The sequence below is a fragment of the Rattus rattus genome, chromosome 3 (genome assembly GCF_011064425.1).
Source record: "Rattus rattus isolate New Zealand chromosome 3, Rrattus_CSIRO_v1, whole genome shotgun sequence".
NCBI lineage: Eukaryota > Metazoa > Chordata > Mammalia > Rodentia > Muridae > Rattus > Rattus rattus.
In genome coordinates, this window is record NC_046156.1 from 95608473 (window position 1) to 95622195 (window position 13723).

Genomic DNA, 13723 nt, shown 5'->3' on the forward strand with positions numbered 1-13723 from the left:
CTGATTTTGAGACGCTGTCTACTACAGAACCTTGACAGGCCTTGATCCTCCTACCTCTGCCTCTTGGGCACATATTACAGTGTGTGCCACCACCTTGGATCAAGTCTTTCGATATATATCAGCAGCAGAAAAGAGGTCTGAATTAATTTACATTTCTAACCTAAGAATTTCCCAATCAATACTGACACTTACTCAACAATTACTGTTCTGAGATCATGGGAGCAGAAATGACTAAGTTCTAGCTCTAGCTGCGAAGCAGTTTCCTTGATCTCCTACTCCATATAAGTAGCATTAAGCCATCAAGGAATGCTTTGCTTCAAAGCAGTGTGGGTACCTGTGCTTGTTGTTGCAGCCCTGGATACTGAGGGAGCTGAGGGGAGGGCCGTGCTTGTGCAGTAAAGAGAGCAGCCTGGTCCCCTGGCTGGCCCTGGAAAACAAAATCAGGACAAACTCTGTAACTGAAAGCGCTTGAGTCGAGCTTCTGAATACAGAACTTACAGATTTCAGACTGTTCAATGAACAGTTTCAGACTGTGTTCAACGTCCTTTCCCACCAATCCCTATGTGGGTATATGATTGCATTTTTCCTCAGACTTCAAACGTCACCACCAGTAACAGAAACATAACTTTACACCTAGCCCCTCTCAGGAAAGAGTTTTCTAAATGACTCTCTAGGAGGGCACACATGCTTCTCTGGGTACTGAAGAGTCTCTTAAGTTGTGGCTGTCCAGTCATAGGCACTGCCCAGCATCTGTGCATAAGAAGAGAAGGACACGTGGCATATTCTCACCACAGGTTAAATTCCCACGGCTTCTTAATGAAGCTTTATCATAGTGATCTGAAAACTGTGCATACTGTTCTCTGAGGAAATTTTAATACCTACTAAGACTCTATAATGAGGTATATTCAATAAAATGTCTAAGTTAAGAGCAAATATAATTCCAACCAACTACATGTAGAATAGAGCCAGTTAATATCTTTTTACCAGCCTTAATTTAATACGCTTTGGCCTTCAGAACATAAATCAAAATGATAGGCATATATGAACTTCATATTCTGCTTATTGAGGTTATTTTATGGAAGCTTGCAGTGATAATCAGAGGGGGAAAGCCTGGTTTCCCAGCAATCCTACATTTCCCCAAGACTTAATTAATAGGGCGAAATAAATCCAAGGTGTAATTATTTTACTACTGTCCCACAGTAAAAAAGTGCTCGATTATGGGTTGCATGAAGTCGTTTTAGAGTGCTTTGGAAAAACTAAATACATTGTAACAAAGAGAAGGGATAGATGTTTAGTTTGGGTAGGAGAGCGCCAATACCAACCACAGTCAGAATGCGACCTAAGTCAAGCCTGGGCTGCTACAAAGCCATGACCTGAACTCTAGCACTCTGAGTCCAAAGTCAGAGTGTCTCCATCAAGAATAAATACTTCCAAGCGTGATAGTGCTTAAACGTTCATGGGAGCTTATTCCTTAGGGATTATAGTGACTTAAGATGACCCCATAACAAATCGGAAGGAAAATTCTCTTTGTAGTTGTAATAAGCTACTGAAACCAAATGTACTATACATCAAATATACATGTCTTCTGACCTCCCCAGGAAAATTAGTAGATGGCCAACAGAATAGGAACTCAATGACATCTTTGGCAGTTCCTTGTCTCATAATATAGCGTCAGGGCTTTATAAGATTTTGTTTCTTTTACATTAGTTATTTATTTTTGCCTTACAGGTCCTTGCCTTGTCTAAAATGGCTTTTGTCTTTATGTTTCTATGGGATTCCTGAGTATGCAAAGGAAGGGTCTCTGTGACTATATCTCTTCCTTGTGCTTTTTCTTTTGTCTTTATGTTTCTATGGAATTCCTGAGTATACAAAGGAGGGGTCTCTGTGACTATATCTGCTCCTTGTGCTTTTTCTTGGGCTTGCTTCCTCCTGTTTGTTTTGTCCTATTCAGATTTGTTTGCTTTTGCTTCTGTTTTATTTTATTATATTTTATTTAATTATTACCTATATTGGCTGGTTTTGTGTGTGAACTTGACAAAAGCTGGAATTATCACAGAGAAAAGAGCCTCCCTTGAGAAAATACCTCCATGAGATCTGGCTGTAAGGCATATTCTCAATTAGTGATCAAGGATGGGAGGACCCATTGTGGGTGGTGCCATCCCTGGGCTGGTGGTCCTGGGTTCTATAAGAAAGCACGCTGAGCAAGGTGGGGATAGCAAACCACTAAGTAGCACCCCTCCATGGCCTCTACATCAGCTCCTGCTTCCTGACCTGCTTGAGTTCCAGTCCTGACTTCCTTTGGTGATGAACAGCAATGTGGAGGTGTAAGCTGAATAAACCCTTTCCTCCCCAACTTGCTTCCTGGACATGATGTTTTGTGCAGGAATAGAAACCCTGATTAAGACATTACCCCTTAGATACCTGTTTATTTCTAAAGAGAGATAGAATGGGGTTGGCTCCAGACAGGAAAGAAGATAGGAAAGAACTAGAAATCTTAGAGGGAGGTAAAAGATCAGAATGTATTGTGGGGAAAAGATCTAATTACATAAAGGAAATAACACACACACACACACACACACACACACACACACACAGAGAGAGAGGAGAGAGAGAGAGAGAGAGAGAGAGAGAGAGAGAATGAGAATATCACTTGGATTCACTTATTAGTTAAAATTACCCAGACATGATGACTTTAAAAATAAGGTACTAAGAAGAAATTCCTGTTGATCCCTTAAGTACAACTCTATCCCCGTATGGTTGGAACTAAGAACAATCATCCAGATTTTCATTTGGGGGTCATGGGGAACCTATCTTATCTTCTCCAAGTATCCAAATAGTTCTTAGTCCTCAAACATCCATGCTGAGAAACTGTTATATCAATTATAGATCTTTAAATATGATTCCTTCAATCTATAATGTTTGACATTAGTATTATGAAAGGTCTCTGAAATAGTGCTGGGCTTCTGTGTGGGATAAACACACAAATATCATCACGTGTGCAGACTGAAAGAACAGGCCACTAGCACATGTACTCCAGGATCCTAGGAATGCTCGCTGACCATACCCAGGCTGTTTCAAGTCAGAAGGAAACAGGATGCTTGCACTGCTACACACACAGGGCAAAGGTAATGCTTTACTCCTTCTCTGCATACTAAAATCATGGTTATACCCTATGACTCGTGGGATGGCCCTGAAAATTACAACAACATTTATCTCAGTCACTGAATGGCATGCTTGCTGGCAAATAGTTGTAGAAATTATGAAAATTTCAGACATAAACCCTAAGTTACTTTCTACATAAAATCATAAAATAACTCAGATAAAGGTATTATAAACTTTATAAAAAGCATGGGGAGGACTAGAGCGATGGCTTCAGGCTTGAGAGCACTTCATGCACCTGGCAACTCAAAACAGCCTATAACTCCAGTTCTAGGGCAATCTGGTACACTCATACAGACACATAATAGGCCAAACGCCAATTCACATTAATAATAATAATAATAATAATAATAATAATAATAATAATAATAATCACATGGAGAAAAACTGCTGTTTGACATCCTGAGATTCATGCCTATCATTTACATCTAAAGATGAGCTAGTCGTGTGTGAATGTATTGTTATCCCACCCCCATATCTAAGTACAACAGAAGTCTATAATATTCTCCCTGAGAAAAGAACATCCCCAAGTTAGTCAGCACTCAGTTGTTTTTTAATAAGCTTTGGCATCATATCGCTTATCCTAGAAGGGAAATAACTTAATCACTCCCCTACCACACTAAATAGATTACTGTTTTTCTTCCTTATTTTTTTTCCAAGAAGAATGCCAGTGGGGTTGGAGAGATGGCTCAGTGGTTAAGATCACTGTCTGTTCTTCCAGAGGTCCTGAGTTCAGTCCCCAACTACTACATGGTAGCTCATAACCATCTAGAGTGTGATCTAATGCTGTCTTCTGGTATGCAGATAGAGCACTCGTATACATAAAATAAATTAATGTTTAAAAAGGAATGCCAGGAACATATTATATTCAATTTGTAAAACAGCAATGGAATGGTTTTCACTTGAAAGGTTTCACAAGTGCTAAGCAAGAGCCACAAAGCCAGTTAAGAAGTTAGAGAGGGAGATTGGTAAAAGATGTTAATGTGGTAACAATGGTTTTACCTGGACTAAGCCTAGACTATGGATCACCTAAACCACAGAGGGCCAGGACCACAGGAACACAGTGAGAACATGGCCAACAAAATGGGACATCTGATGTCTCAGCTTCTTTTCCCATTTCCAGAAATACCCTGATGGGGGTGGGAGTGGGGGACCCTGATAAAAGCAACTGAAGAGAACCAGGATTTATATTTGGTTCAGAGTTCCAGATAAGGTCTATTACGGTAGAGATCTCTCGGTTCTTGAAAGCATCTGGTCACATTACATCCACTTAGAGGAAGAGACTGATGAATGTAGTCACTACACACTTTCTTCACCATTACAGAAACCAGAACCTCACAGTTCAGGGTCCCAGCCCTAGGAACGGGTCCATGCACAATTACATTCCCATCTCTAACACCATCAAGACAGTTCCCCATGGGTACACCCGGAGGCCCACCTCCTAGTGATTTGTCAGGCTGACAACTAACAATAACCACCATATTTGGCCACTGTGATCATAAGTTTTATTTCCAGAAAATACTGTAAGCTTCATAAAATTTTATTTTTAATCAATTCCCAGCACTGCACCTGGCATATAGTAAGAGATCGGTAATGGCTGTTGAGGAAAACTAAAGTTTAAAAATCCAGAGTGAAGCTGGGATTTTATCCTAGCACAAACTAATTTACCAAGTCCTTTCTAATTGCCTCAATTTTCAGTACCATTTGTTGTTAACAAAATTGCCAAAAAACCTCATATCGGGGGCTAGAGATAAAGCTCTGGAGTTAAGAGCACTTGTTATCCTTGCAGAGAACCTAGGTGTGGTTCCTAGAACCCACACAGTAGGTCACAGCCATCCATTACTCCTGTGTGAGGGGATCTGATGCTCTCTTCTGACCTCTGCAGGCACCACGTGTGGTATACATACTTGCATGCAGGCAAAACACTTGTACACCATGAAGAAATCTTAAAAACAAAACTCATTCAGTACAATCGTTAACATCAAGTAGATCAGACACTATCAAATCCCTTCATTTTGTCTGTGTGTCTGAGAAGCAGTTCTGTTTCACCTTCATCAGTTATTCAGTTTCTGAGAAACGAGAGGCAAATACAAACTCAGTATTTTGCACATGGCAAAGAAACTGGTATTTGATGGGCTATCGCTGTCTAGCCAGATGCAAGATCACGAGAACGGAAGGCATCTGCAAGGCTGCGTTTATTCCCCTCACCCAGACACTAGCTTTCGGTGTACCACGACAATGATGCAGGGTTAGCAGAAGTCTGACGGTCACGCAAGTCTATCTCCTTACTGTTTCCTGTGGGAAATTACTCCACATCATCCCTTCGTATGTACTTTTCCTTGGCCTGGTTTCTATTAACAAAACTTAAATCCTTCATGTTATATTACATTTCACTTTTTAGAACCTCCTAAAGAAGCCGTATTGGTCAGAACTCCCTTTCTACCCTTCATAGGAATCATTTCTCTCTCTTACTGCTTTATTGTTAAATTGAAAAGAACTATCTGAGGGGGAAATGAAACCCGGCAAGGTGAAGTTTTGGTGCAACATCTACAGACATAACTTTTCTCTGCATTATCAAGCATTTATCCGTTCAGCAGTGCTCATGCAAAGGACCCTTTCTATAGGGTCCCTGGGTATACACACAGTTAGCAAGCAGTAAGCATTGTGATAAAAACGTGATACAATCCAGTTTCTGTCATGTTCAATTAACTCAAATATTTTTCTGAATTTTTAGTTAGTAACTGCATACAAGTACTGGAAGAATTCAAAGAGAAAAGCTGTTTTGAAAAAAGTCAATCCAGATTTTGTATTGGCAAAATTAAACAAAAGCACCCTCTGTCTCTGGGAGAAACCCCTTCAGGCACTATCCGGGAACCCATTGGTCACTCCATCAGGAAATCACATAGGCAGTCACCATCCACCCACCCTCCTCTCTTGCAGTTCTTTTATTTCCTCATGGTTTAAGTTTTTAATAGTAATTCTGGATATTTAAAATATACCAAAGATATATTCTGAAATTCTAGGTTTAGAAAAAAGAAACACTGTTTCTTTTTTTTTTACTAATTAATTAAATTACATCCCAAATGATGTCACCGGCCTTTCTTGCAGTTCCTTTCCCTAGCCTTACCTCTGGCTTTCCAGCAAACCCATTGCTGTGGCCTCACCTTCCTCTCTTCCTCCACTCTGAGCAGTGTACCCAGGTGTGTCTACATAGACCCTAGAGGCACAGTCCAGAATTTTTTCCCTTTGAGAACCCATTGAACATCCCCCACAATCCCATTCGCATTCCTCGGGTCAAGACTCAATGTCTAGGAATTCTTTCTTCCTGAACCTCCAGGCACCACAACTGGTAAGATCTCAGAAGCACTCCTACCAGGTAACCCACATCATCATCATCATCATCATCATCATCATCATCATCACCATCATCATCATGGGAAAATATTCCTCAAAGATAAACTCTAAATTCTGAACATCTATGCCCCAAATGTAAGAGAACCCACATTTGTAAAAGAAACGTTACTGAAGCCTAAAACACACATTGAAACTTGCACAATAAAAGTGAGAGACCTCAACACCCCACTCTCACCAATGGACAGATCATGGAAACAGAAACTAAACAGAGACACAGCGACACTCAGAGAAGTTATGAATCAAATGGATTTAACAGAAATCTACAGAACATTTCACCCTAAAACAAAAGAATATACCCTCTTCTTGGCATCTCATGGTACCTTGTCCAAAATTGACCACATAATCAAATACAAAACAATCCTCAACAGATACAAGAAGATAGAAATATCCCCCTGCATTCTCTCAGACCACCAAGGACTAACGCTAGTCTTCAATAACAACAAAAACAACATAAATCCCACTTACAAATGGAAACTGAACAACTCTTTACTCAATGATAACTTGGCCAGGGAAGAAATAAAGAAGTTAAAGATTTTCTAGAATTTATCAAAAATGAAGGCACAGCATACCCAAACCTATGAGATACAATGAAGACAGTGCTAAGGGGAAAATTCATAGCACAAAGTGCCCTGGTAAAGATATTGGAGAGATCCTCACTAGCAACTTAACCGCATGTCTGAATGCTATAGAACAAAAAGAAGCAAACACACCCAAGAGGAGTAGAAGGCAGGGAATAATCAAACTCAGGAATGAAATAAACCAATTAGAAACAAAGAACTAAGAGCTGATCCATTGAGAAAATCAACAAGATAGGTAAACCCTTGGCCAAACTAATTAAAGGGCGCATCCATATTAACAAACACATAAATGAAAAGGGAGACATAACAACAGAAACTGAGGAAATTCAAAAAACTCATCAGATCCTATAATAAAAGCCTATATTCAACATAATTGGAAAATCTAAATGAAATGGATGATTTTCTAGACATATACTAGGTATCAAAGTTAAATCAGAGTCAGATACACCATCTAAACAGTCCCATAACTCCTAGGGAAATAGAAGCAGTTATTTAATGTCTCCCAACCAAAAAGAATCTGGAACTAGAGTTTTTAGTGAAGAGCTCTATCAGACCTTCAACGATGGCCCCAATACCAATACTTCTCAATCAGTTCCACAAAAAAGAAACAGAAGGGACAGTACTTAATTCATTCTATGAATATATAGTTACACTGATATCTAAACCACCCAAATACCAAAGAAAGACAACTTCTGACCAATTTCACTTATGAATATTGATGCAAAAATATTCAATAAAATTCTTGCAAACTGAATACAAGAACACATCAAAATGACCGTTCACCACAATCAAGTAGGCTTCATCCCAGGGATACAGGTATAGTTTAATATACCAAAATCCATCCATGTAATTCACTCTATAAACAAATTCAAAGGAAAAAAAAATCACATGATCATCTCATTCGATGTTAAAAAAGCCTTTGACAAATTACAACACCCCTTCAAGTCTTGGAGAAATCAAGATTTCAAGGCCCATATGTAAACATACTAAAAGTGATATTCAGCAAACCAGTAGCAAACATCAAAATGAATAGAGAGAAACTCAAAGCAATCCCACTAAAATCAGGAACTAGACAAGGCTGCCCGCTCTTTCCCTATTTATTCAATATATTACTCAAAGTCCTAGTCAGAGCAATAAAACAACGAAAGAGGTCAAAGGGATACAAATTGGAAAGGAAAAAGTCAAAGTATCACTATTTGCAAATAAGCAACCCTAAAAATTCTACCGGAGAACTTCTACACCTGAAAACAACTTCAGCAAAGTGGCTGGATATAAAATTAACTCAAATTTTTAGCCTTCCTCGACACAAAGGATAAATGGGCTGAGAAAGAAATTAGAGAAATGACACCCTTCACAATAGTCATAAATAATATAAAAATACCTTGGTCTGACTCTAACCAAGCAAGTGAAAGATCTGTATGACAAGAAATTCAAATCTCTGAAGAAAGGATTTGAAGATCTCAGAAGATGGAAAGACTTCCCATGCTCATGGATTGACAGGATTAATATAGTAAAAAATAACCATTTTACCAAAAGCAATCTACAGATCCAATGCAATCCTCATCAAAGTTCTAACTCAATTCTTCACAGCATTCAAAAGAGAAATATGCAAATTCATTTGGCATAACAACAACAACAAAAACAAAACAAAACAAAACAAAACGAAACAACAAAAAAAAAAAACAGGATAGTGAAAACTAATCTCAAAAAAACAAAAAAGGCATTTTGGGGTAATCACCATTCCTGACCTCAAGGTGTACTATAGAGCAATAGTGATAAAAAACTGCATGGTATTGGTACAGAGACAGACAGGTAGATCAATGGAATAAAATTGAAGAACCAGAAATAAACCCACACATCTATGGTCACTTGGTCTTTGACAAAGAAACCAAAATTATACAGTGGGAAAAAGAAAGCATTTTTAACAAATAGTGCTGGTCTAACTGGCAGTCTGTATGTAGAAGATTGTAAGTTGATCCATTTTTATCCCCTTGTACAAATCTCAAGTCCAAGTGGATCAAAGGCCTCCAAATAAAACAAGACACACTGAATGTAAGAGAAGACAAAATGGGAAATAGCTTCCAACGCATTGGCACAGGGTAAATTTTCCTGAAGAGAACACTAATAGCTCAGGCTCTAAGATCAACAATTGACAAATGGGACCTCATGAGGCAAAGGAAAACTATCAATAGGACAAATTGGCAACCTACAGATTGGGAAAAGATCTTTCCCAACCCTACATCCTAGAGAGGGCTAATATCCAATATATACAATGAATTCAAGAAGTTAGACTGTAGAAAACCAAATAACCCAATTAAAAATAGGGTACAGAACTAAACAAAGAATTCTCAACTAAGGAATCTCAAATGTCTTTAGTCATCAGGGAAATGCAGATCAAACTGACACTGGGATTCTACCTTACACCAATCAGAACTGCAAAGATTAGGCAAGAGCAGACGCTGGTGAGGATGTGGAAAAAGTAAAACACTCTTCCATTGCTGGTGGGATTGCAAGCTGGTACAACCACTCTGGAAATCAGTCTGGTGACTCCTCAGAAAATTGGACATAGTACTACCTGAAGACCCAGTTATACCACTCTCGGGAATATAACCCAAAAGATGCTCCAACATATCACAAGGGCATATGCTCCACCATGTTCATAACAGCCTTATTTATAATAGCCAGAGGCTAGAAACAACCCAGATGTTCCTCACTGAAGAATGGATACAGAAAATGTGGTACATTTACACAGTGGAATACTACTCAGCTATTAAAAATGAGGACTGCACGAATTTTGTAGGCAAATGGATGGAACTAGAAAATATCTTCCTGAGTGAGGTAATGCAGACCCAAAAGGACATACATGACAGTCACTGATAAGTGGATATTTGCCCAAAACCTCAGAATACTCATGATACAACTCACAGACCATATGAAGTCTAATAAGAAGGAAGGTCCTGTGGAGGGGGATGCTAAGAGGGGTAAGGCATGTGGATGTGTGAGGAAGGGTCCTCTCAGAGGCAAAGGGGAGGGAGGATGGGATGGGGTGTTTGTGGAGGTGAGACTGGGAAGGGGCACAACATCTGAAATATAAATAAATAAAATAATTAATAATAATAATGTCTGCCAATCTAAACCAAAAAGGGCAAGTTTTAGTGCAGAATTCTACCAGACCTTCAAAGAGAAATTAACACCAAAACCCCTCTATTAAACAAAATAGAAACAGAAGAAACTTTGCCCAATTCTTTTAACAAGACCATAGTTACTGTGCTACTTACAGCACATAAAAACTCAACAAAGAAAGGGAATTACAGACCAATTTCTCTCATGCATACGGATGCAAAAGTTCTCAATAAAATACTTGCATCCAAGAACACATAAAAAAGATCATCCTACACAATCAAGTAGGCTTCACCCCAGAAATGCAAGGGTGGTTCAACATACATAATCCATAAATACAATCCACCATATAAACAGACTGAAAGACAGAATTCACGTGACCATCTTAGTAGCTCCACTGGGGAGAAATCTACGACCCCTTCATGGTAAATGGAGAGATTAAGAATACAAGAGAGATACCTAAAAACAACAGAGGTATAGCGAGTTTGGTCTTATGCTGCTAGTATTGTTAATTTGGGTCCCCAAAATTGCAGAAGAATCTACATGTCCACATGCGAGACCCTGTCCCCAGTTGGGTTTGATTGATAAATAACGTTGCCAGCAGCCAATGGCTGGGTAGGGCAGGCAGAGGTGTGACTTTAAGGATCCCTGGGAAAGGGACAGAGGAAGGAGATCAGTTTCCATGCAGGGAGAAGACAGGAAAGAAAGCATAATCGCCCTGTAGGAGGAGAAGAACAGTGGCCCCAGAGGGCAGCCCGACTGGGCCCAGAGCAGCAAAGGTGGAATGTAGATTTTAGTAAATAATAATTTAGGAATAACGGGGACGGGGGCAGATTAGCCACACGGAAGTCAGAAAGTGACCCAACACAATTCTTCACAGAATTTAAAAGGACAATATTCAGCTTCATATGGAAACACAAAACCCCAGGATAGATGAAACAGTCCTGAACTGATAAAAGAACTCTAGGTATCACCATCTGTGATTTCAAATTGTACTATAGAGCCCTAAAAATAAAAACAGCATGATATTAAGGAAAAAAGCAGACACATTTTACAATGAAATTAAACCGATGATCAAGGCATAAACCCACAAACTCATAGACACCTGAATTTTGATAAAAAAGCCACACTGAAAAAAGGACAGGGCAAACGGTGGTCACTGTCTGACTCATGTACAAGTATGCATGCACAAAACACCAAATGGATGAAAGCCCTCAACTAAGGTGAGATCTGTGGGACACAAAAGCATGCCAAGAAGTTTGGTAAGAGAGCAGGTTGAGACCCAGAGACTTAGTGGGCACACACCTGAAGCTTAGGTGACTCCCAGCTCTCTGCCATATCCTTGACTTGAAACACATGCCATGCTTCTCACATAAAAGAGATGTGACCTGTGGTCATGTAGGCTCAAGACAGTGTTCTCCATGCCAATGAGGTACCTAGAGGCCAGGAGGGCTTAGCCAATAAGCTTCCCTTCACAGACACTCCTCCCTGTAAAAGGTCTTTAATCTCAGGCCCACCCTGAGAAGTGGGGTGTGGTTTTATGCATCCATTTCCTGCCATGACAATAACAAACTGTTCGGAACCATGGCCTGCTTCTTTTCATCAAGATCTGCTGTGGGGGACCATGGAGAAGGCCTTCACCTACAGAGCCACAGCCTAGTCTCTCATAGAAGACCTCTTTACATCCCAGCTACAACCACTGTTAAGCCAAGGGCTTGTCTCACTCTAGGATTAGCTGGAGCTCCCCTTCCCCCCCACCCCCCAGTTCCCCAGCTAGATGCTGCCCCTAGCTTTCGGGCCCTAACCCTGTTCTCAGCTCTTCTATGACTCTCAGAGGTGCCTGGATGTCCAAAAGTCTGAGGACCCCACAGCCCCGGCCTTGCCACAGGCCTGGAGACCCTACCCCCACTCCCATCCCTCCAAACCAGCTCAGGCTTTTCCATATCTCAGACTATGCTTTCCAGCCCCTGGAGTGGTGCCTTGGTGCTCCCCTACAGCCTAGCATCCCCACCCCAGCAGCAGCATGGGATAAGCACAGTCAAACTCCCAACATCCTGCCTCCCCAACCGGCCATGTCCTGTGGCCGAGTGGTTCCAGACAACACAACCCTCCAGAGATCCACTGAATATGATATAAGAAAAGTATGGACTAGCCTTGAACTCACCAGCATAGAGAGACTTTCTGCACAGGACACCAGTAACATAGGCACTAAGATCCATAATAATTAGGACCTCATGAGACTTAAAAGCAACTGTATGTCAAGGGATCTATCATTTGTATTAGACAGCAGCCTATGGAATGGACAAATGACTTCTGCCAGCTACACATCTGATATATACCTGATATATGAATGTGTGTGTGTGTGTGTGTGTGTGTGTGTGTGTGTGTGTGTGTAGAGAGAGAGAGATACTTATATATTTACAGTATATATCTGATATATATATATAAATATATATATATCTGTTATCTTGATGTGCATAGATAGATAGAAAGATAGATAGATAGATAGATAGATAGATAGATAGATAGATAGATAGATAGATAGATAGTTAACAACCCAATTAGGAAACAGGATACAGATCTAAACAAAGGTCTCAAAAGATGAAATGCAAATTACAGAGAAACACTTAAAAAAGAAATGTTCAACATCCTTAGTTACCAAGGAAATACAACCCAAACCATCTGATGGCCGTGAAAATGGCTAAGATCAATAAAGCTAATGCCAGTCGTGTGTTGAGGATGTGGCGTAAGGGAATGCTCATTCATTGCTAGTGGGAGGGAAACGTGCACAGTTACTATGGAAATCAGTGTGGCGATTCTTCAGAAAGCTGCAAAGACCTATCTCAAGATCTAGCTGTTGGTTCCAAAGACTAAGAATCAAGGATCCAGAGGACTCTGCATCCTAGTACTCAGACACTTTCTGAACTATGTTCATGGCCCCTATGTTCATAATAACCAGAAATCAAAATCAGCTTAGATACCCACCAACTGATGAATGGATAAAGAAAATGTCAAACATCTACACAGTGGAACATTACTCTGCTGTTTAAAAAAAAAAAAAACAGCGAAGGAAACAGACCGGAGGAAAATACCGGAGGCCATCTGGAACCCTGGTGCACGGAGGCTCCCGGAAGAGGCGGCGCAGATCTTCCCGGTCGCTGCCACCGCGGAGAGCCCGTGGGCAGAACCCCGCGAGCGAACTTGAGCCTCGGGGCCACAGGTAAGACTAACTTATCTGCTGCAAGTGACTTGCCTGGTGGACTCAAGGCAAGGTCCCAGATCGGTAGAGCACCCGGCAGAACCCCAGTCACGCCGGTAGTCCTCAGCCGCCGTTCCCGTCCCGCAGCAACTCTCTGCTCCCAGAACCCGTGGGAGAGATACCTTACTGCCTGGTCGGGTGGGCACTCCTGAGGCTGCAGAGCGGAAGAGACCACCAACACTGCCATCGCCAG

The 13723-nt window shown here is 40.7% G+C and overlaps 1 protein-coding gene across 10 annotated transcripts in view; it reads right to left on the minus strand.

The window, feature by feature from the left end:
• The window catches only part of Med12l (mediator complex subunit 12L), a 320796-nt gene that overhangs the window by 20756 nt on the left and 286317 nt on the right, over positions 1–13723 (minus strand). For all 10 annotated transcript variants that reach the window (XM_032898341.1, XM_032898340.1, XM_032898338.1 and 7 more), the window contains one exon: positions 335–427. In XM_032898341.1, the coding sequence (XP_032754232.1) occupies positions 335–427 (93 nt within the window). The remainder of the gene's footprint in view (positions 1–334; positions 428–13723) is intronic.